General features: G+C 43.3%; 1 protein-coding gene across 3 annotated transcripts in view; it reads right to left on the reverse strand.

Annotated features, from left to right (window-relative positions):
• arhgef25a (Rho guanine nucleotide exchange factor (GEF) 25a) overlaps positions 1-24,037 on the reverse strand; it is a 39,670-nt gene that overhangs the window by 9,485 nt on the left and 6,148 nt on the right. For 2 of the 3 annotated variants that reach the window (XM_056423413.1, XM_056423411.1), the window contains exons 3-4: positions 3,039-3,346; positions 2,413-2,523 (exon numbers count right to left, since the gene is read on the reverse strand). In XM_056423413.1, the coding sequence (XP_056279388.1) occupies positions 2,413-2,523; positions 3,039-3,346 (419 nt within the window). Of the gene's footprint in view, positions 1-2,412; positions 2,524-3,038; positions 3,347-17,299; positions 17,734-24,037 lie in introns of those variants that run through there. The other variant, XM_056423414.1, reaches the window with a different exon arrangement.

Genomic DNA, 24,037 nt, shown 5'->3' on the forward strand with positions numbered 1-24,037 from the left:
CATGCTGCTCAGAGGTTTCTTTTTAAGCTAGTGACTTTCTCCTGACTGTGTAAACTTCTAGGAGCAGCCGTCTGTCCTCACCTAGATCTCTGCATCCAACTGTCCTAGTCAAGCATAACCTCCACACCTTAAACACATACACATAGCTGCACACACACCCCAGACATACAGCTAATCCCCTGGCAGGCAGCTACCCCATGGAGAAAAGCATGGGCTACATTGATCAGATAGATCAACATAAAGCAAGTGGAAAAAGCTGTGGAATTGTTTCCAGTTCCCCTCTGGCCTAGTTCAATTTGTTCACCTGCCATTCTCATGATAAACTGGTTGCTCTCTACAAGTTGTGAGCATTCTGTTCTGTCACAGTGATGTGTCACAAAGAGACAAAGAATAAAATTGACAAAGCGCAGCCAAGTAGTAGGCAGGGGTGTGGGAAAAGACAGAGAGGCTCCATAAAGACCCTCGCTGCCCCGCGCCGAGTGTTCCAGCCGGGCTGACCGGCCCCCCTGATCGCCTCCAGATGTGCTGTGGCAAAGCCCAAAGGCCCAAAATTCACCGCGTCTCCCGATGTTACAAGTTGGGTTTTTCTACTCAGCAGCTCATGAACAACACCGTTTTAATAAAAGCTGAGGGTCATGCTTTTGTATAGGATCTTACATTTTAAAAAATCAAGAACAGTGTTGTAATAAATTATTTTGCATGTGACTATGTGTCATAACTTCTTAAGCTCCAAATCTCAAGTAAGAAGCATATCTGTTAAACGTCTAATATGTTAAAGTATTGTACAATGGCAGGATGCTTTTGCTATTTTCTTTGTTGTCCAAAAGCAAAATGTTCAGTCATAACAAATATATATTTGTTTTTGAATTGTTTATCTCTCGCTACCTATTCAACTATTTTATATATATAACTACATTGCTACTTTATGGACATAGACACCGCTTAATGTTGGAACTCGTAACATTATGCAAATCTGCAATATTTAAGTGCACGACATAAAGAAATGCTACGTTTTATATATATATATATATATATTATATACACATATCTGAGTATGATGTTTTTCATCATATTCGGATATAAAATTGCTGACGCTTAAACCTGGTGTGTTATTTACATTTTCAGCAGAGGCATCAGCAATTTCTCTTTTTTGGGATGGAGCAGACAACACAAAGGGCCGGTTTATATTACTACTATACTAGACATGTGAGCAAGAATCAAAGGTATAGTACTGAGCCAAGGAGGAACACAGTTACATATTCTCAAGTGCTGAAACCGGCAATGTGTATGTATTGTTGCTAGTCGCAAGGGATTGGCATTGGAAACCATCTCACAATAACCATTGTATGTATTTGTGGGTCGAGATGACAGACTGTACAAACTGTTTCTCAGGACAAGCTATTTAATAAATATTGAGATCTGCAGTTCCAGCCTTCTTTTCGACACCACATCTTGTTTACCTGCTGACAATCACAGGAACTTTCCTTTGACCAACAAAACACTACATCAAAAACTGCTCTGCTGTTATCGTGAGATTAGACACATTAGTGTGAAGAAAAGAGGAAAAACAACAATGCATAAAACACTGGACATGAGGTCATTGAAGGTGAAATACAGGGACAGAAACACAGCTCAGAGATATCGGCCCTACATCATTTAATCTCTACTTCTCTATTTCTCTCGCTCTAAACCCCGAGCACTAACCTCATCCCCCTGATGTAATCGCATCAATGCCTTTTGATGTGTTGCTCAGACTGTAAATGAGGTTTTAAATGCTATGGCATTGATTTACCAACCAGAATCACTCCACAATGCTAAAACACATACTAATAAGATGTCATTATTGTTTTCCTGTGTATCGATAAGGTTCAGGTTCTCACGATTCTTGAAATATTACTGGTGTTCCAGAAAATCCCAGCTTCTGCCATGCCGCCAACTCAAAAGGGATCCTCTGAACACTTGACTTAAGACGCTCCTTTGCCGTGTTGATGGAGAAATGAAAGTGTATGTGCACACACAGCGTTCTTTGTCAGCTCATAGAAGAGGAGTCATCTTTCATCACATCTGCCATTTGTGCTATATTCTATTTACCTCCAGGCCTGTCCTTTTGTACATGTTGAATGTGAGTCATGCATCCAACTGGTCGAGGTTAAGCTCTGCCCTCTGGTGCATCGATCTACTCTAAGAGGGCCTTGTATTCACTTCGACTCCCTTACATGTGGGGGGTTACGTCTATGTCCATATGCTTAGGTCTATATATCTATATATGCATCTGTGGTTGCAGAAACCAACACACACCAACACAGATCTGACCGGAGGGCCATGGAAACAGTACGGATGTCAGCTCCCTGCCATGCTGTGTGATCTAAATAATATGCGGTGACAGATACAACAGGTTAGATGGTGATAGACCTGGGTGTTTGGCAGAGACGTGCAGCCAATCAGCGAGTCAGTTATGTAGCTGGGAGACTGCAGTGCAGCTGGTGACAGGTCTTCAGGGCTTGCCAGGCCATCTTTCCACTCCTGGAACACACACGTCACATCACACATATCACCAGTGTTGGAATAACACAATATCAACATGATGCAAAATGTCTGGAGCATGCTCATACATTCGGACAGCTGCACAACGGCAAAAAAAGAGCACATGAATCACAGAACATGGCGCCATGAGTTCCTGAGGGATGAGCCAGCAGAACCTCTGTTTATGTAACAGCATCGCCACCTGCTATGATACTTAGTCCTTCATGGATCAGCTCTACGTTAAACCTGTGTTGCCACTAATAGTCTTGAGCTACCCAGTGTAAACAAGACACTGTCAACATGTTGGCTTTAGTTCGTATTTATACAAGACTAAAGCTTTGCATGTTTAGTGATAAGATGGTGTGCAAGAAATTCAATAAGTGTACTTATGAGGTGGTTCATCTCTAACATGGAAAAGGAAACTTGAAGCACAAAGACGGCATGCCAGACTGTTTGATTAATTAATGTGACCAATAAAAAAAGATGCATCCTTCTTACAACTTTTAATTTCTCACCAGTTCTCTGTGGGTGACAGGCAGGATGATGAAAGTATCTTCAGACCTCAGGGGGCTGCCCAGATCCTGGCTGTGGCCATGGGACGGAAGAGGGGGAGGCTTTCCCTCAAGTTTGCGAACTTGACGCTCCCCTTTGGCGGTGGCCCCGACGCTGAGTTTGCGGACAGGGTTCGTGAGCCACTTCTTCAGGGTGCTCACAGAGCGCCTGGAGCCCGGGGAGCTCGGAGCCGAGCTGCCTGATGCCTGTGGGGGGAGTGACGCCACAGAGGTGGACATGCTGCCCTCACTGCCTGCTGCTGAGTAAGAGTCTGGAGACAAGAGACGGGGAAATACATTGAGCAGAAGCTTATTGGTAAAACAATGAGTGTCTGAGGAGACAGTGGAGGTTAGAGAACTAATATATATATATATATATATATATATATATAGAGAGAGAGATACATATATATATATATATATATATATATATAATAAACTATATATACATATATATATATATATGTATATATATGTATATATAAATGTATATATATATATTAAACTATAAATATATATATATATTTAATGGTTCAAAAGGCATAGTACATTCTGACTCTCTTCGTTTAGACCACAGTCCATTCATCAATTAATATATGTGCAAAAACAGCATTTTGATTAAGGCAATATAACTTTTGACTGACTAATAAATGAAAGCAGCTGTGCTTCAGTGAGAGGTGGCAACACATGAGAAAAGAAGGGAGACATAAAACAAGGTGTTGATATATAAATAGACTTCCTCTTCAAGCACAGCTGTGCAGCTGTGAGCTGCAACATAAACGATGCACTATTATGTTTACGTCACGCAAACCATGTGTTGTATGTTTGAGCTGGGCAGCCAATCACATGAGCAGCACACACTCTGATGCAAGGCAGACAGATGAGGTCAGAATGGTGGATGTGAAAAACACTCCAGACCAGTTGCAGACCGGCTGCTGCACAGGGATGTCAGGAGGACATGGGAAGTGAGCTGGGGGGCGAGCTGGGACCGGACATCCACTTTTAGCCTTTGTAGAAGGGAAGATCCTTGCTTGGGACAGTTTGTTTTTTCTGTCCTGTCCCCCATTCCCATCCTGCCTCATCCACCCTTCCTCAGTCCTGAGATAGCTCTTTCTCTTAGCTGGGTGTCTTGAGTGTTTTACCTGTTGTGTGCAAACGCAGTTCAGTCATGCCTCCCAATTCATCTTCTTGCGCCCGAACTGACCTCTGACACTCAATCACCACTCTTCTCTCGTTGAAGAAGCACTCTCTCCTGCCAAAGCTTATTATTGTTCGAAAACAGATGCTATTTCACGCCAATTGTCAGCTAAATGTGACCAAGCTGAAAATAAAATTACTTTTAGTTTTCAAGAAAATGCACTTTTCAAAAAACTTGTATTAAGTTTGTGAATTTTAAAGCATTTGTTCATAAAAAGACAACACTGACCTCATGTTAGTGTTCTTTATGTGAGCCACAGAGGAAGATTGTATCACAGAACTCAGCGGTAAGACTCAGACCCAAACTGCAGGAGCAACCTTGACACAGCATGGCCCATTTTGTGAGTGTATCGTCTTCAAAGGCAAAACCATAATACATTCACAATGGCCCTCAGTTTTCCTACTTAAAGAGATTGAGCCTTTCTGCACTATATTCATTGTTACTCGAAATGCGATCGTAGCCACTCTACTGATAAATGAAAATGAGCCGGGTAAAAATCCTATCTGTGTATTTTTAATACATAGACAGCATTTCCTCTGTAATCGTTCTCCTCTCTACATACATTTTACAGACATCATGCACGTGCGTGTGTGTGTTTCTGTCTGTGATCCCAGGGTGGCCAATTTCCCCATCCTTGCCCACCCCCATCCACATGAAAGGCTGGAGAGAGTAAGAGGGGATTTGAGTCAGGCAGAATGGAGGATTGAACAGAGGAAAGAGGCACGGGAGCAGAGAGGAGTACAAAGACAGGAGACGACTGAACGCTGCGGGGAATAGACAGAAACTCTGGATGGGTCCACCGACAGTAAGATAACATCATAAGGAGCAGCAGTCTGAGTTCAAGCCTCTGCCTGTTGGGAAGTGGCTTCGCTGTAGAAGACAATAGGATATAAAAAAACATCAGAAAGCTATTATATGTGTATGTAAAAGCCAGAGGTGAAGCATGGACCATCTCTGAGGGTCACCGTTTTGAAAGAACAGAGGGGATGTGAAAATTGCACTGGTAAATGTGATAACCCCCCCCCCCCCCAGTTCTTCTGACCTCGAACAAAGACCAAGCCTAGAGGTCTGTGTTGTCCAGTATTTTTTCCTGCTCAGTTTCAGTCAGCCAGAGTTTAGTGGTCACAGTGCAGAGACACAGACGCAATAACACCGATTCTAATGTAGCTTCACAACATCAACACAATGGGAGAAGAGAGACTGAGACCCTCTCTGAGACTGGAAGTAATTAAAAGTGAGTGGAGACAGCAGTGCAGCTCCGTGATTTGCGACTTGACGTCAGAATGACACAGTGGTTCTGTCAAATGTACAGATTTACAGCATGCAGAGTGTACATAATTTATCGGTTTTATAATGAAGATTATTACATCTACATCCGTCACCATGGAAACTCTGCAGTTCTCCGAGTGATGGTTGTGCATATGGGTTGGTTTCCCTGTTGACCCCGGAGAGCTTAATCCCTGTATTGTGATGAAACCATAGGCCACTACAGGGATGTCATCAACAGCTTTTTATTTTCACAGCAATAGCAAGGAAAGTGTAAAATGCAAAGGGAGATGATGAGCTTCCCCACGGAGCAACATGCCTCCGCTCTCCCGACACATTGCAAGATGAGAGGTGTTGTTGCCATTATACACACACACAAAAAAAGATTGAAAAGAAGTCCTTCCCATTCTCCCTCTGTCTTGCTGGATGCTGATAGTGCCCAGTCACATTCATCTCCATGGCGCTGCTAAAAAAAGATTACCCGCGCTGAGTCTGTTAATGCCACCGGACTATTGTTTATGTGGCAGTGATAATGAACAGTTGAGGGCAGCAGGGCTGCATTAAGCTGGACTGATCTGTGGTGATCAGGTAATGCTGGCTTTCACCAGCCGCCCCCTCACTGTCTGAAAGGCTGAGCGGAGGCCGGGTGGGAGGCTCGCCTAACAAGTTGCTGTACCGTTGTTAACTTTAGAGCCGAGTGGGTTTCTGCTGCGCAGTAGCTCCAGACTTTGTCTTGATGCTGTTCACTCACAATAGTGAAGTTTGACAGAACTCATCGCCTGAGAGGACAACTTCAAAGAGTGTAATTTAGGCCGTCTATGCTTCATTTATTCATCATCACTTTTCCTTGCAATAAAATCAAGCTTTTGACATCATGTATGCTCTAATCATTTTAGAGCTTCCAAAAAGGACTATTTTCCTTAACAATTAATCTGCCGATTGTTGTCTGGAATAAGTGATAAGTAGTTTGGTAAAACTTTAGAAAACTGCCCCGAAATGTCTTTGGGCCAAAGGGATTTGATGAAATGTTTTGTTCTGTCAAAAGAAAACGTGGGAACCATCATCGCATATTTGTCTTTCAGACAGTGAGTGGGCGGCTAGTTAAAGCCTAGCATTGAATACAACTAATAATTGATATAACTGAATAGTTTTAGATTCATTTTCTGAAGTTTGTTTCTGATTGTTGAAACTCTTCATCGGTTGATGTTTATCTGTTTTCTTCAAGTGGTTTACAGTGAACGATGGCTGCTCAGCAACCTTTTGAATTTAATTGTAGCTGAATTGAATTATCCAGTAATTATCTGGTTTGTAGGTAGATTATGTGGATGGATGTGCTTTAAGTGTTGGTCCCCCTGAAGAAGTTTGGTCCAACTTCCCTTTATTGATCAGTTGATAAGTGAGTGCTGCTGAGCCAACAAATCAGGCTAAAAGCGTTGGCTGTAATGGAGAGAACTTGTTCACAGCTGCTCCACTCTGGAGCTCTCCGTCAATCCCACAGCCTCTTGGGACAGTATGGGCAATTTAGGCATCCCTGGACTCCGGCAATACAGACAGACATGCAGGTGCCCACACACATGCACATGCACAAAAATGAAACATACAGATTTTGTCCAGGGTAACTGGACGTGTGGCTGAAGTCTGTTGACTTGTGATGTGAACTTCCAGTGGCATCTGTCTGTCACAGTAAACAATACAAAGCACATCCAGAGACAGGCACCCTGCTGGTCACCACGGTGTAAAACATGAGAGATGTCCAGCTTTGCTGCCAATCAATGCCAGCACCTCAAAGATCACAAGGGTTCTGAGAGTGCAGCGGTCAACACACAGGCACCAGACACCCGCCTGAGTCATCAACAACTCAACAAAACACCATGCTTATCTTCTTGATTCTCGAACACTCGTTCATTGCCTTCCCCACCTTATGCACATCAGCTTGTATATTACATTTCACCTACTCAGAGGAAATGGACACTCTTCCCATCAACTAGCAAGACCTGGGCTGCACCCAGGCACTCAGATGTGCAGACTGATAGACCTGTGAGACAACAAGGCACTTAGTACCAGATGCATATGACCGGAAACCCCTTAATTGTCCTCGGATGAACTTTTGCAGAAACAACAAAGCAATATTTAAGATCTCGTTGTATACGTGTCAGCCTTCTTTCTTCGTCCCTTTCATTTTTAATCACATTATATTTCATCCTGTTGGCCACAGGCTGTTTCATGTGTATTTTGTTTGTACTGCTTCTGATTAATAAGGCCTGGCTGTTCAATCGTTATACTGTCCCCCCCCCCCCCTCTTCCCTTCTACATATGGTCGCCTCCTTCCTCTTTTATTCCACCACCTCTTTTGAACTCTAACCCACTCTAACCACTCTTCTCCTCTCTGCACTGCAGGGGTTTTTAGCTGTGTGTCGCACCTCCTCTGCTGCACGGCCCTGCTCTGCCTCAAAGCTGCTGAGACCAGCACAAGCTTGACATGAAAAAACACCTGGCAGAGAAGACGGACACCAGAGTAAAGGAAAAAGTACTTTGGAAAAAAAAGCTCTCTTCTCTTTAGTGGTGATTACGTACGATATACGACTTAAGCCACTAAACCTTAAACATTAGAAATCCTCTGAAATGATCAGGCTGATAGATCTTTCCAGTGAATATTAATGTGTGTAAATGAGCAGCAGAAAGAGGGAAAGGCTGAGATGGGCTGATAGGGAGAGCAAGGATTATTCATGATTTAGGCGAGCAGCAAAGGAAGCTCAAGCTCATCTACAAGACGTGAGTGATTAGGGCACATGTCGCCTTTCAAATATACTTAGGAGCATAAAAGCAATCTAGGAACATGGACATGTATGCAGAAGTGCAACCATCGTCATCATTGTGTGTCTATTTGTGCAAGGAGAGACACGTTGCAGTCTGACAGACAAGTGAACAGAGAGTTCCTGTCCTCCTACTGACCTAGTTTATGCAGACACACACGGATGTGATTGCAGGAGCAGAAGAACATGCTCAGCAGAGTCAAGTGAAACACAAACAAGCCATCAGGGTCCATCTTCTGTGGCGTGTTTTTCATTAGCAAAAAGCATCATAGCCATAGAGTGAATAGATGATGCTGGCATTAATCATATTGTCTATGGAACATTGTGTTCAGACTCTTCTGAAACAGTAAGCTGTAACGCGTCACAGCTGCTGCTTACATCTCAACCACGGTTTCAGTCCATCCCCCGGCACCTACATGGATCTGAATCTTGTGCTTTTTACAAACAAAGGGTCCCTCAGCAGTGCAGTTCCTCTGTAGAACGATGTTTTTCCTCTGCTGCTGCTGCAGGCTTGTGGCAGTCCTAAACTACAACCATGTTTGTGGTTGTTTGGCCTGAAAACTCCAGACATTCCTCCAGAACCATTCGGAGAGAGACTCGCCAAGTTCCTTGCACCATCTGCTTTTATTTCTCTTAATGTAAACTCTAGGAACGGTTGCAGTGTGGTCTACTTCACTCTCAAAACTCAACGAGAATGCGGACGCAAATCATGATTCATGCATTTCATTATTGAAACCATAGAGAATTGTCAAAATCAAAGCAGCAAATACTTTCATTCTCTTATATTTATCGAGCGATAAGAACAGCCAATTCTACATTTCCCATAATGCACTGTCTAATGATATCCCGAAATTTCAATCCAATACCAAATAGTACAGGTACCAATTATAAGCAGCTTAGGCCAATACTTTCATGTTTCTTCCCGATGTTAATTGTTTAATCATGTGCATGTTGCAACGCAAGACACCCCCCACCCCTACCCCCCCCCCCCCCCCCCAAAAGTTACAAATTGAAATAGATGAGTTTTAAGTGCAGTTTTGAAATTGGCGAGTGAGAATCTGAGGTGCTGAGGAGAGAGTTCCAGAGGGGAGGGGGCAGCCATGAAGAAGGCCCTGTCCCCCCAGGTCTGATGCTTAGACAGAGTAGGGGGGGTGAGGAGGTTGGTGTCTGCAGATGGGAGCAAGTCGGTGCAGCAGGTCAGAAAGGTATGAGGGGCGAGGTTGTGAAGGGCTTTGTATTCATGAGTAGATTGTTTAATTCTATTCTCTGCGTTATTTGAATCGATCTTCCCACCCCTCGTGGACCCACAAGGACATTATGAGAGCAACCATAGCATGCTCACCTGCACTGTGCAACTAAAGACGCTGTGCGCTCTCATGATAACACAGAGAGCGATCACCTTCATTCTTTGATATTACTCCACTGTCTCTTTACATAGCACATAGCTGATGATGCTATATTAATGGCCTGAATGTCGTATAAAACAGTAATTCCTAAAGATTGGGGAAGGACACACAGGGGAATTTCCGAAGACATTTCTTTATTTATTTAGCTAGTATACTGTATCTGCAATACACCTTCGTAAACACACAAAAGAGCCTGAATGTTCATATTGTTCCGAAATGGCTCTAAAAGTATCAGGATTGTTCATCTATGCACAAATTCTGCTCTTAACATGATTCATAGAAAAGGCCAATTTCGAATTGGGTCGCAATGTTTTTTTTGTTTTTTTTTAGAATGGCAAAATAAAGAATTATTATCTCATTAGAATTATTGATGCATGCTCGGATGTTGATTTGGCACACTGTGGGCGTAGACGTGCGGGTAGTTATTCTCAGTCCGACTTGATGGGCTTTCCAGACACACAATCTCATTCCTTTCCATGGTGCTAGACCTCTCCCCACTCTAATCACCATAGTAACAAAACCCAGAAGGGAGACAGCCGCAGAAAAGATTGGCTATTATGAACTCAAACTACATATTTTGGCACACACACATGCCTGTCTGTGGCAAACACACACACAGTGTAATAATTAGCAATAGATTTGCATCAATATTCATTCAGTAACACAGCATTTAAATCTTTTCATGCACTTTGTAAAACAATGCACACTAAGGATGCCTTTGAAGAGCTCATTCCAAATAGAAGAAAACTATCTGCACCAGCTGTCAGCTTTTGTCTTGGATAAAGAGGCTTCCATATGGCCATTAAGAGGTCGACTTATGAATACACAAAATCTATTCACGAAGAGAGTTGCAGGAGGGGTTTTCCTTCATTCGGTAGTTTAAGGTGAAGGTGCTGACAGGAAGCATGAGGAGAGAGAGGGGGGTTTCTGTGTCGCAACAGTTACCTGCGGCCTTTTGTCTTAACCACGAGGCCACCAAGACCAGACCCTCTCGTATAAGATGCAACAGACTCGCTGCTGGCTATTCCTGAAGTAGAGCGTGAGAGTGTCTGTTGTAACAATCAATGGTACCTGCTGACGACCGACAATCAGTGCTGTGTGCTGACAAAAGACTTGTAAACCTCTCCTCTTGTTTCTGCCTGCTCCACCACATCGTCAGCAAACAACTGATCTGACTCCCGAGGACTGCCGTTAAATCTTTTATTTCATCCTTTGCTCTCTTTAATGACTGAAATCCCCATTAAAAAAGATTATTGTCCTATTGGCGTTCTTCCACGAGACACGGTTTGCCCGCTGGAGGGAACAGAGCGAAGAAGTTATGAGCTACATTTGAGTCTAGATTTACCAATAATTTATTTTGGGACTGAGTAATACTTAAGATACTACGAAGATACTTAAGTCCACTTAAGATACTCAATAATTAGACACTTTTGAGCAACTGATGAACTTGGACAACTAGCCTCTGGTCACATGGGAGAATTCCTCTCAGGACACAACAGTAACACATCCTGAACATAACATCAATTTGATTAAGAACCATGGAGCCAATAAGACACAACATAGCTGTCGTTCTCTACATCAGCATCCTCAGCTCCTCTAAATTGTAGTCAAAACTCAAACTTGTTTAATACAACTCCATATTGCTTTCAATATTGTCACTTTCCATTGTTTGCTTTGCTTTGTGCACTGTTTAGGAAAACTTTCTCAGCGAGGCCTCTCTCAAATGTTCTCTGGGGAGGACTGCGGAGCAGAGCAGCCCAAATCGGAGTACTTCTCTACTCTTACATCCTGAGGGGTCAACTGAGGCAACCGTTGTAGTTAACCTGTGGCTAAGCCTTATAGTACGGTAACCATACTTCAATCTAGCTGGATGAAAAGACCGTCAGAGCAGAAAGTGGAAGAGTATTTTTCCCACTCTACTCAATTTCACTTCATAAAAGCAAAGTTAACTCTGAACGAACATAAGAGGGAGTGAGAAAAGCAACAGTAGTAACAGTTTTAATAGTGTACAAACAAATGAGACGACACCCCTGAAGACGGCAGACATATAAAGAGCCATATAGCCGGTAAGTGGGCGCAGAAGCACATAGGGGAAGCGGCTCTTCTCCCCCTCTGCGCTGTAGGAGAATTTTCTCTAAACAAGGTATGGAATGCACTCCTGTGTGCTTCATAATTTGTTCCCTCATTCTTCTCCTCTGCACGTTTACAAACAGAGCCCAGAGGAAGAGGGAAAAAAGAGAGGAAATAAAGTGGGAGATAAAGGAGAGGGCGTGGGACTCCTGGAGCTATGCCAGGGCAAGGCCGTTTAGTAGAGGGAAAAGAAAAGGAGAATGAAATGTGGTAAAAGGAGACGGTGAAATGAAAAGGGGTGAAGACACAATAAATAAGATAATGACTGGCTGCGTCGACCGCTCAGAAAAAGAGAGACAGAGGTTGGGGAGAGAGTGAAGGGAAGAGGAGGAGAATGAGAGAAATGAGAGTGATCCTCATGCTTTACTTGGTGTTCACATTCCAAGTCAGCAAATCATGCAACAGTCGGCCATAAATTAAGACCGTGTCATTTCCTCATCCAGCTGGGAGACTGGGAGCACTGGTTTGCGATACAAGTCTTCTCATCCTTTCTCTTACTCAATTTCTCTCCCTCTGTCATTTTATCTTTTGCATATGTGAAAGAGAAACAATATGGAGGAGATCAGTTGCACAGCAGAGAGGAGACAGGGGGTTGGGTAGGAGGGCAAGAGGAAATGACGAGGACGAGGGCGAGGGTCGGCTGGAGGGCAAAGTTAAAAATATCTCAGACTGACAAACACAAGGCTGGGCCACAGCAGGCCAGCAGCATACCTTCAATTTTAGCTATTTTTGTTGCTTTTTCCATAATGTCTGAAGTCTGCCTTATAAGCTGATGACAAAGACGGTTCTCCAGCTGAGACATAAAAAGACACGCCGGTTCTGTCACAGCAATTTTCCCTCGAGTTTGCCAACAGCGCTGCTTTCTGTCAAGAGCACACTTGACTTGCTATCAAAATTATTCATAGTCTCAGGGATCTCAGGGAACCCTGGGGATCAAATGTGTGCATCTGAGCAAGACATTGAGCCCTTCCACCTCCAAGGGATGTAACACCATCACCCACTCAGTCTGTGAAGGAGGGCGAGGGGACAAAGAATATTCTGATCCAATATTTTATGTTAAATTTACTGGAAACTGAAGCAAATGAAAAAGCACAATGGGTGAATCAAAGCCAAAGGAACAGTTCAAAGGTGATGCAGTTTAACACAGGGAAATGATTACTTTATTAAGTACTAAGTGGCAAAATCGATGATCACAAATATTGTTAGTTGTAGCCGTAATTTAAGATAGCAAATTCGCAATTAAATGTCACAGGTCTAAAGTATTGTCTTGTAGATGTTTGTTACTTTGACTTATGACAATAAATATACATGTATTTCTGCTTGCATGTGTGTATGTGTCTATGCAGTTCCATATAATGTCCAATTATTTTATGTTGGTACACTTTTCCATGTATTCCTCTGTCCACTCTGTCTCTGCCATTCAACCAATACAGTGTGTGTATGCATGTGTGTGTTCTGGGGGGATCGTTGTCCTAACCCATTGCATGATTGAGTCAACACCAGCCCCAAACATTCACAAATAAACACACTCACAGATGCACAGGGAACACATATAGATGCACAATGCACATGCAGCACGTAGCCTTCTGAATAGGAACATAACAAGAGAACAATACACAGAAGAGAAAGTGGTAGACAGAGAGAGTTATAGAATAGAATAGAATAGAATATACACTTTTATTAATCCCCAAGGGGAAATTAGTTCTCTGCATTTAACCCATCCTTAGTTATTAAGGAGCAGTGGGCTGCAGTGAAGCGCCCGGGAAGCAACTGGGGGTTCAGTGCCTTGCTCAAGGACACTTCGACTTGCAACTAATGGGGAGAGCGGGGATCGAACCCACAACCCTGCGGTTGCAGGACGGCCCTCTTACCCCACTGAGCTAAAGCTGGAGAGAGGGATATTCTGGTCAATATATAGAATACTGTCTTTAGTTGCTCTGCCACTGTGACAGCTGCAGCCACATCATGTTTAACCCAAACTCTCAGACAGAAGTGAAGCTGCTTCCTGGGGACAACACAGCCGGTCAGGGACATGTTGCTCCTTCATGTCCTTAAAATGCATTTTAAAACTGTTGCAAATGTATCCCAAACAAATTCAGAATGCATTTCAGAAATGTATAGTCTGATTATGTTGTATATTCTTCTGCTGCTTAACATTGTTTAGACCACATTTCAGACAGAGAAGTACTGTGCTTAGCAAAGGGAGCATCCCAAATACCATTAGGTGTGTGGGAGGCTGTGCTGCAGCAGAAATGTGATGTAGAAATGAGTTGGCTTAGACTGCAGTGGTATATCATGTTTAACATGACCATTTATGAATAAGGAAAACATTGTGAGGAGTTTGTGCATTCTCTTTATGTGATTTTCTTCCTTCATTTGAAACTTGCTATTTGATCCTCAAAAAGTATATTAAATGCCTTGATTTATGATCATATTCCAGATATGAGATATTACTTGTTTTATTCTACCTTTCCCTCACAAATTATACACATTTCTCAAAGTACAACACAGATCAAATTTAGTGAATCAACAGGTTGTATTTCCTCACTCTGGACAATAAATTGACTGAAGACACACCACCTATTTTTAACTGGTTTGTCAACAGTATTTGCTGGGAAGCAGCCCTTACTAATGGCCCTCTGGCAGCCAATCCACTAATGTGCCCTGCAGAGCAGCGCTAACATCAGAGCTAAAATGATGCATGCTTTTATTTTTCATTATACCCATCTCTCCACCTGTCCGTCTTTCTGGGCTTCTCTATCAAGTACTGCTCAGATCAATAATCCCACCCCTCCCCTTTCCCCATGCAGGCAAGCTTATGTATTGTCTTATTTCCTGACTATTTTAATGCCTTCTGGCACTTGTCAGGACTGTAATAAACCTGCAACACACACATTGCAACAACAACCCCCTAGCTAAGGACTTGATACTGTTCTTCCTGTTTCATTACACATTGATTTGGAAAAGAAAAAAGATTTTGGCAGGCTATTCTTTATAAGGCCACAGAAAGCCATTGATTTGCTGTTTTTCTGACGCACTGCAGTTCCCTTTCTGCATTCAAGTGAATTGGCAAGAAGTGATGGTCATCATGGGCAAGTCATTAAATCTGAGAGACAGCAGCTAAAATTACTTCAAGATTAGTCATTTATTCACTAATAGCTTCATATGTGTTAATCCGAGTGTGCATGTGACTGGAGACGCATGCCAGACACACTATGGTGTGGCAAAATGGCATCCTGAACTGTGTCATCATTCAGTGCACAAGCAGGTGTTATTATGGCTAAGTAGGGAATGAATCATGCAGTAAACTATCATTTCCTCTTGCGTCAGCGGAGAGACTTTTTTAGAATCAATGAATGGTGTCGATGCATCGTAAACTGTTTCCTCTTATACAAGAGACGAAGACAGCTCGTCACTGAGATGAAAATGACTATAGAGGAGAACGTCGTTGTTTGTCGTTGTCACAATAGAAACCTGGCAGCCCTCACCAAGCAGTGTATTTGAACACTGATTATCTGAGCTGAAAAAGCAGTCAGCTAGTGCATTATACAAATACAAAGCTGCCCTACAGTCACACATAGACATTATTTAACACTCTGACATGCTTGACCTGCATGAACATTGTCTTAAGACTGCCAGTGCTGACGACCTTGGCTCGTGGGGTCAAACCTGCATTGTTCAGTGTTTTTCCTAGAAACACCACAACTGAAAGAGCAGCGTCCTAGATGTCAGTTTAGTTTTAGACACAGTCAATGAGTTTGAAAAGTCAATGTATCAAAAGCCTGAGAAGAGATCAGATCATAAAGAAGAAAGTACCATACAAAAATAATCCTCAACTACGTCCGACCCCCCATCCCCCTCTAATACTGTGTTAATTATAGAAACTGCCTTACAGCATTGGAGAGGACTGTATGTGAGCTCCTGGTGGGACCAAACCAGTGGTAGCAACATATAAATATACTTTACATGTTCTATGAGGAGGGTTTATAGAGCACCCAGCTTCACATAAATAGTTAAGAGTAGTCTAAGAGACTACTGTAGTTTTATATTGTGGTTTCTCCAGAGGGGGTAGAGCTCTCATATTTATCCTGCTCAGACTGTAAAATTAGATCAAGAGCTGTTCTTCTTCTGACTGTAAAGTGTCTCATCTTGACATGTTGGATCCAAAACGACCTAATGACACATTAAAACCAAAGATTACTGGATCGTTGGAATAAAGCTCTTTCTGTAAATGTAGTAAGATTTCCTTTAATGGCCTGAAATGTTTCATTCTTCCAATCCCCCATACATCATGATCTAAGCGTGCATATTTGCTCGGAGAACATGGTAGAGGTCCAATAGAGAGCTACAGTCTATGGAAAGGGAGAATATCTATTACATAAGAGATTAAACTGAAGGAATCTGAGGTATGTATCCAACAACGCTGGCCAATAATATGAAAAGACCCCCACCCCATGTGCAAGGGCCTCCGCGGGTAGGTCCACTGTTTATCCCTTTGATGTAGGCTTGTAAAAAGGTAATAAACACACAGCGTGGTACCCAAAAATATGCTTATATATTATTGGCCATTGTTGTTCTTTTAACTTTGCCTCCGAGGCACTTTGAGAAGAGGTTGTGTGTGTGTGTGTGTGTGTGTGTGTGCACAAGCGAGCGACAACCAATTTGATTTAAATGTTTTCCTTGCTCTCAGATAGCTGTTACAATGGGTCTTGAGTGTTGTATGAACTCCAGCCATGTTGTAGCAACATATTATGCAACCTGCTGCTTTTAATTATCGTACGGGCTGCTGCTGATAGATAAGACAGATAAGATAGAGACTATCTATATCGCTGCTGTTCTGTTCAGCTCTCACTGTGAGGAGTAGAGCTGTGGGTTGCATCTACCCATGTGCTGCACATACCTGACTGACACATCAAAATGAGGACGGTCACTTTCCAAATCACACACACACTCTCTCTCCTGCTCTCTATTATTAATGGAAGAATGTATGATGCATGTTCTTTTTCGCTATCCTCACCATGTAGTCATCTGAAGGATGGTCTTTATTTTTTTGCCTGCTCTGAAGTGTGTATGTGACACACATCTGCTGCTTTAGCTGGAGGCGGAGAGAGGCATCGAGAGTATTGAAGCTTACGTTTAAACCATTAGCATACGCTCGCAGGAATGGAGCGAGTGATAAGGGAGAAGTGGGTGGACATGGAAGAAAATGTGGAGGAAGAGCAGCGAGTGAATGTAGCGATATCAAGTGCAGGAGTCACTTCAGTTTAGTATGATCAACACAGACAACTCAGAATAACCAACTCACAAACACAATTGTAGAGTACAGCATCAACTTAAAAAGGGCAAAGAAACTTAATCCGAAATCGACAAACAACATGTATGTGTTTGCGTTTGTAAGTGTGTGACACTGACCTCTGACTCGGGCATAGCAGCAGCCACACTTGACCAGGACTTTACGGAACAAGTGTTGGCAGCCACAGCCTCGGTGGTGGCGATGGTGATGGTGGCCCCCTTTCATGCTGTTGAACCATGAGCAGAGGTGGGCATGGCCCGACACTCTTTCTCTTCCTCCTCTCCCCTCTCAAGTAGAGGTTTACTCCCCCAAGTGTAAATCCCCAAAGTTGTCAGTCGATCGTCCTCCTCAGTTGACCGCAGACAGACTTAAAGTCCACATCCAGAGCGAGAAGAAGAGAAAGAGTCCACAAAAGCAGCAGCCAACGAGAAATCCACACTCAGGGTTTTTCAGATAGTGATAAACAGCCAAGGAAACGTTCCAGCAAGCTTATCGTTATATTGGATGTGCTTCCCTTCCCTCGGTCTCTCTTTTTCCCTGTTTTCTTTTTGGAGCTGAGCTCTCGCCTCTATGAACTGCCTGGTCAAATGACAGACTGGGAGACTGCTCAGAGAGGGAGGGAGAGAGAGAGAGAGATAGTGAGGGAGAGAGAGAGTGTAAGGGGAGGGGTGAGAAGGGTGGAGTCTGCAGCTCTAGTTGCTACTATTCCAGGATCATCTTCCCACTCCCCTTATTGTCTCTCTTAATGTCTTCTGTTTCTCTTTCTCGGCAGTTTTTTCTTGTTTCCCTGCGTATGCGCTGCTCCAAACTCCAAGACCAAACTAAATGCCTGTATCTCTAGTGTAAATCTGGCTCTCCTGGAAATAGTAGCTGTCAGGATACATAATGCTATTTAGAGGGGAGACGCATGTTGGTTTGAAGGTCTCCTGTAATTCCCAGTAAGGTGTCTTTATAAGTGTGTTCAACTGACAGTATATGTGTGAATGTAAACTTCATGTATCATCAAGGGTGAATCAACACCAGAGACTTTGGAGATCCTGCAGCAGCACAACTCCACTACTTGTTTTATACCAGTCAAGTTGGATGTATAAAGGTGTCTTACGTGGGACTGGAAAAAGAACATAAAGTATGTGCTGCATTTGGGAATGGCCAGAGTTGCTTCACGAGAACAGACTACAATTCCTCGACTGGGTCTCACATTCGCAGTTCTTGCTATTCGAGTTTCTCAAATGTGTGGGAAGGAGTTGCAACTTAAGCTGGAGAAATCCGTCTTCTGGACAGACACCACATCAGTCCTTAAATAAATCTCAGGCGATTCAACACTTTTGTGGCAAACAGAACCTCTGTCATCAGAGAAGCAGCAGATGTAGCTCGGTGGAGATTTGTGGGTTATACGGAGAATCTGGTAGATGGAAGCATCAAGATTTCCTGAAAGGCAGGAGATGGATAATGGACCTGAGTTATAAGTCAAAGGAGCAATGGCCTAAACTGTTTGTGGATCTTGATGTGAATTCTGCAGATGATCCAGAAGTCAAAGGGGACTTAATGGTGGTTGCGTTCGTCAAGGATTTTGAAAATGCCACCTGATCTATTATATTTCATCTTGGATTAGCTTGGTTTCTGAAGGTCAAGGAACATTAGAGAAAGGAGTGTTGTGCTTCTGCAGGCCTCAAGAAGAACAATCTGGAGATTCAGGGGGCATGAATGATGAAAAAAAGACCATCGTTATCTACTCAGAAAAGATGTTACTCCTTCAGATCAAGTCTTCCACCATACGGGTCTATAGAAGCGCTCTTCACTTTCTCACGAAATTGGCCCTAGGGGCCGTGTTCGTCCAGCCTCGACCCACTCAAACATCGCAGTGCTGCTCAAAGGGCTCCGTAAAGCTGCACCACACTCCACGCCTAAAGGTTTTCCCCTCAGGCCAGACCTCCTCAACGCTGCAGCCATACAATACGCTCAGGCTCCGGAGCTCCCTTCACAGACAAAGTATTAGAGTCCATGTTTTTGCTGGCTTTCTTCAGCTTCCTGCGCTACTCAGAATTCACTGCCTCGAACTTCAACCACCATCCTTCACGACACGCCATCATCTCCATCCATTCTCCCAACACCATTGTCTATCACCTCAGCCCATCTACCTCTTCCATACGAACCCATACCTAACTACTTCAGCTCGAGATCAGCCAGACAAACTTCTCCGCAAGATCCCCTGTTTGTCCCAGAGACGGGAAATGGGGAAACACTTTCTTTTTGTTCTGGTTTCAACACCACTTCCACTAAGATATCTTAGCCAGATCCAGAATACTTCCAGGTTTTACTCGGACCATTCATTCTGCATCGACGCCAAATCCCAGACCACATCATTAAGATACTTGACCGGTGGACTTCCTCTGTGTACCTCTCTCCTACATTCATTCCATCTGAAAGACGTTAGAAATGCCCACCGGCACCTCTCTTCATGAAGCTGTCTCTTGCGGACTCTGCACAACCAGAGCTTCTGAAGAGACAGCCCCCACTCAAGAGTCTTCACTCCCACCGATCCCACCAGCCATTGGACGCCAGCGGTCCGTCTTCGCACCCCTCCAAACTTCTTTACATGACCCCCCTCTACCCTCCTCATTTCTTCTTCCCTACACACCCATCCCTTCCTCCCCCAACCCCTAACCGCTTCCTAAATCTAATTTATCTCTCATTCCATCTCACAATAACCCGTTTGAAACCCGTAATGTTATTAATTTGGTCCTTGTTAGTGAATTAATATGTGTGCAATACTTGAAACATGGCTTTGCTTTCCTTTTCACATTGTGCGATGCTCCATTCCTAACTTGACCTGCAGGATTGTTTGTTACACAGAACCATCTGCAAAGCAGTCATTGTAAACTGTTTAGAAAGGGCAGGCACTTTCGAAAAACACTTAGCAGGTGATTAGATGAACCATCCATCAATCAAACTCTCACAGAACCCAGTTGGGAGAAGAGCAAAGACATATTTTCCATAGAGAAAAGCCATTAGTGTTGTTCTTTGCTCTTCTTTCCATGAAACAGGAGGTTTGTTGTGCCTCGCTGGGCATACACTTCAGCTACACCCATAGCTACTTCTAGCTATTCACAGGACAGGGATTGGTCCATGCACTGAATTACCAGACACACATGTTGTTCATTACTTGAAGCCCCAACAAGATAGATTTGTATTTGATATGAGCGTTAATCCAACTGCCGTTAAAGGTAACTATATTCCTGCTAATTAACAATTATTTGCATCAAAATAAGACCAACAATAAGGTTCTTCTTCACCTGAATTCAGTGCATTTGTGTTTTGCCCATCTGCTCCCAGTCAAACAAATAATATACAGTATATTACTCTTCTGCTCTAGACTGCAGACACAACGTTTCTGATAGTGGTTTATGGGATACCGCTGTATTGTGAGTGGCAGCAGCATGACATCTCCCCAAAAGGAAACCAAAACGTTTTGATCATCCCCTGGTGGCTGGCTGTTAGTTTAGGAAGCACTTGATTTGATATGCAGCATAGTTTTTTGAGTGCAGCAGGTTTTGTTAAAGGTCATTCTCAGAGTCGATCATGTTCGTATAATTGTGGGAAGCCAAAATTGTGTTCATGATTAATATCCATTTAATTGTGCAGCTCTAGTTACATCTGAGTGCATGTGTGTCTAAGACTGAATCAAAATGACAGACACAGTGACATGAGTGTGCATATCTTATGGAGCGTTTGTGTAAGGCAAGGTGAAAACACAGGACTGTATCCCTGCACATACACCCACACACACACACACACACACACACACACACACACAATCTGTCTTCTTCAGAAAGCTTTTCATAATCTAGGTCATGATTATGTTAAAGCTGCTGAGGTTGTGTAATTGCTCATATAGTAATATACAAGTTAATTTATATTTTACATCAGAGCACATAAAGGTCAATCAACAGTACATGATGACATATCAGCCTCTTACAGACGAGTCAGTTGACAGGTCAGGACACAACTCAAGACATAAAAGACAGAGGCAAGAAGATAAGAAAGTTTGGTGATGCTGCAATTATGAAATATTGCATATCTGACTGAATTATTTTGTGACCAATACACATCCTTTCTTGGGCCTGAAGCTGCTGAGTTTATGACTCAGTTTGTAATCCCATCTCACGTTTGCAGCACTCATCGCGCCATGCTTCTCTCACACAAGCTACAATCAGACTGTGTGGAAGTCACCACCTGGTAACTGGAACAAAGACGAGCACCTACTCAGGTTCCTCTTTGGTGGCATCGACGGAAACAAGAGAAGGCCGAGTATCGGCTGGCACTGAACCAACATGCACACACAAGCACAAGAGCTCACATCCCTGAGGTGCACTGTCAAGAACTTCAACAGTCGGCAGTGCTGTCTCTCCATTAACCATCTCCATAGGGACAAGGTGGTGGCAGATTGCTGTCAGGATGTTTCTGTCCTCTACAAAAGACTGAGAGTAAACAAAGAAGCCTGTCTGCCTCACCCATTACCCACACAAGTAAAGTACACACACACTCAGTTGCATTTGACTTTACACTCTCACCATCACTCACAAATACACAGGGCTGACTATAGCAACTATACCATGTAAAAGAAAAAGAAAAGAAAGACCTTTTTCACAAGTGAGAGAAGGCCGACAGTGATAGATAATATCATCTATTCTAAGGCTCAGACAGCACACTGGGTTTCCACATGCACACTCGCACTCTGCACAGATATAGATAGATCACCATCCATGCTTCCTCCTCCCGGCCTGCCTCCATCTCTGCAGTTCTTTTGCTTATAATGAATGCCTTAAGCGACTGTGATTGAAGGGGCAATGCACCAGAGGAATATTGAACAGCACCGCTGAATGTCTCCACTTGTCGAATGCCAATACGGCTGCCAAGCACTGTCTTGGCATAGGAGCACGATTCAAAAAGGGTTGAGAAACAATCAATTGACAGCAGAAACGAGGGTTTTAAAAGCTTCAAGACAAGAGCCCGAGGGCAAAAGATTACAAATTGAGTGAGTGTTGCCTGCACGACACGTTCTACACACACATCGACTACCTAGCGGGGAGATGAGGAAAATACACTGCTCTTGAGATGCATTCATATTTCATGAAGTGAATGCAGGGAACTCTTTTCATGTGCTCTTAAGTTGAAGGATGCCAGAGCGTGTTTCTGCAAAGCCCCCAGTAGGGGGCATTTGTACTTGTTGCATAAGCTTGATGAGTTGGTTCACTTACTTGGCAGTGCCTCTTCAAAGCAACACAAACATGAACATGCTGTTTTATTCTACTTTTATAGATTAATATATTGTTGCAATAACAGCAACACAAATGTTTGGAATACAAAATATTCCACAGATAAAACACATTCTTACAAGAAACAGAATGGCGAGATTGTACACTTAGTTTTTGTATTCAGTGCTGATTGTGACTAATAATCCTATTTCTGCCCTGACGTTCAACTCATACAGTGTCCTTTTCTCAGTCTAAAATCAAACCTTTGAATAAGTGAACACCCAAATCGGGCCAGGAGACACGTACGAAGCCCTGAATGTTATCAAAAATATGGAACAAATGTTCCTCCCCTGGTTTGCAGAGGGGAGTGGGGAATGTGTGAGGTGAGGTGTGCATTAACACTCATTCATCTCTTTCCTTTTATCTTTGCTCTCTCTCTCTCTCTCTCTCTCCACCCCCCTCTCTCTCCCCATCTCCCACACGAGAGATGCACTAAAGATGATTCATCTGCACACGTATGCTTGTGCAGACAGGGAGAGAAAGACCCGGACTGCTACAATGAGAGCGGATGAATAAAATAAAATCTGTACATATATGATCCCACCGGACTAGATTTAAAGGCTTGCTTAAGATAAGCTTTCTGGTAGACAGATGTGTTTCTGTCTGAGCCAAGCCAGCCAAACAGGGAGAATGTATCGTCTTTCCACTCTGTGTGGGACACAGCCAGTCACACTTAGGAGGCGTGTTCAGAGAGGAATCTTGATTACAATTCATGAATCAGCTAATCAGATCATGGAAATGAACATAATTCATTTCCTAATGTTCTTTTATCGTGACATTTCTGGAATACAGACATTGCACACCTAATACATTCTGGACAGTCATTCATAATGTAGACTATTAATGCACACACCCGTAAACTGCAGAAGGAACAGGCGAATAGACCACGTTGATATGACTTAAGCACGTATAGTAATAGTTGTCTCAGTTCAGCTTTTTCGCAGTGGAATTCCCCAACCCCCCTCTGACATTAGCCTCTCCTCACCCCATCAGCCAGCTGAAATCCTGCCAAAATATGCTTCACTTAGATTTTCCTTCCTCCCTCTCGCTCGCTCACTTTTTCCTCCCTTAGTTCCCCTCTCTTTTTCTTTCTCCTGTCGTCTCTCAGCTGAACGCCAATTAAGGCAAACTGGCATTCTGGACAAATCGGTGTGGGGGGGAGGTTTTTTGCCTATTGGCCGAGGTCCCGTCCTGGAGCAGAAGTCACAGAGTTCTGCAACTGTCCCGTTCTCTTCTATGCTGCTGCTCTGGGCTGCTGGGCTGCAGAGAGCTGCTGTTTTTATCCAATTAGACTAAACAACACTGCAACACACCAGGGAGACTGACAAGTGGGTTGCTTTGTGTTTGTGCATGAATTTGTGCGTGTGTTTGTGTGTGTGTGTGTGTGTGTGTCTGCGTGCACATCGTCATTAGTACCACTCAGTACCTCACCATGCAGTGAGCATGTGCTCTGCATTACACAAAGGGGAGGTACACCACCGTGGAGACCTCTTTCTCAAAATATTCATGACACTCACGTACCACCCACAATTATAGGCACAC

Source organism: Pseudoliparis swirei, chromosome 9 (assembly GCF_029220125.1).
Source record: "Pseudoliparis swirei isolate HS2019 ecotype Mariana Trench chromosome 9, NWPU_hadal_v1, whole genome shotgun sequence".
Taxonomy (NCBI): Eukaryota; Metazoa; Chordata; class Actinopteri; order Perciformes; family Liparidae; genus Pseudoliparis; species Pseudoliparis swirei.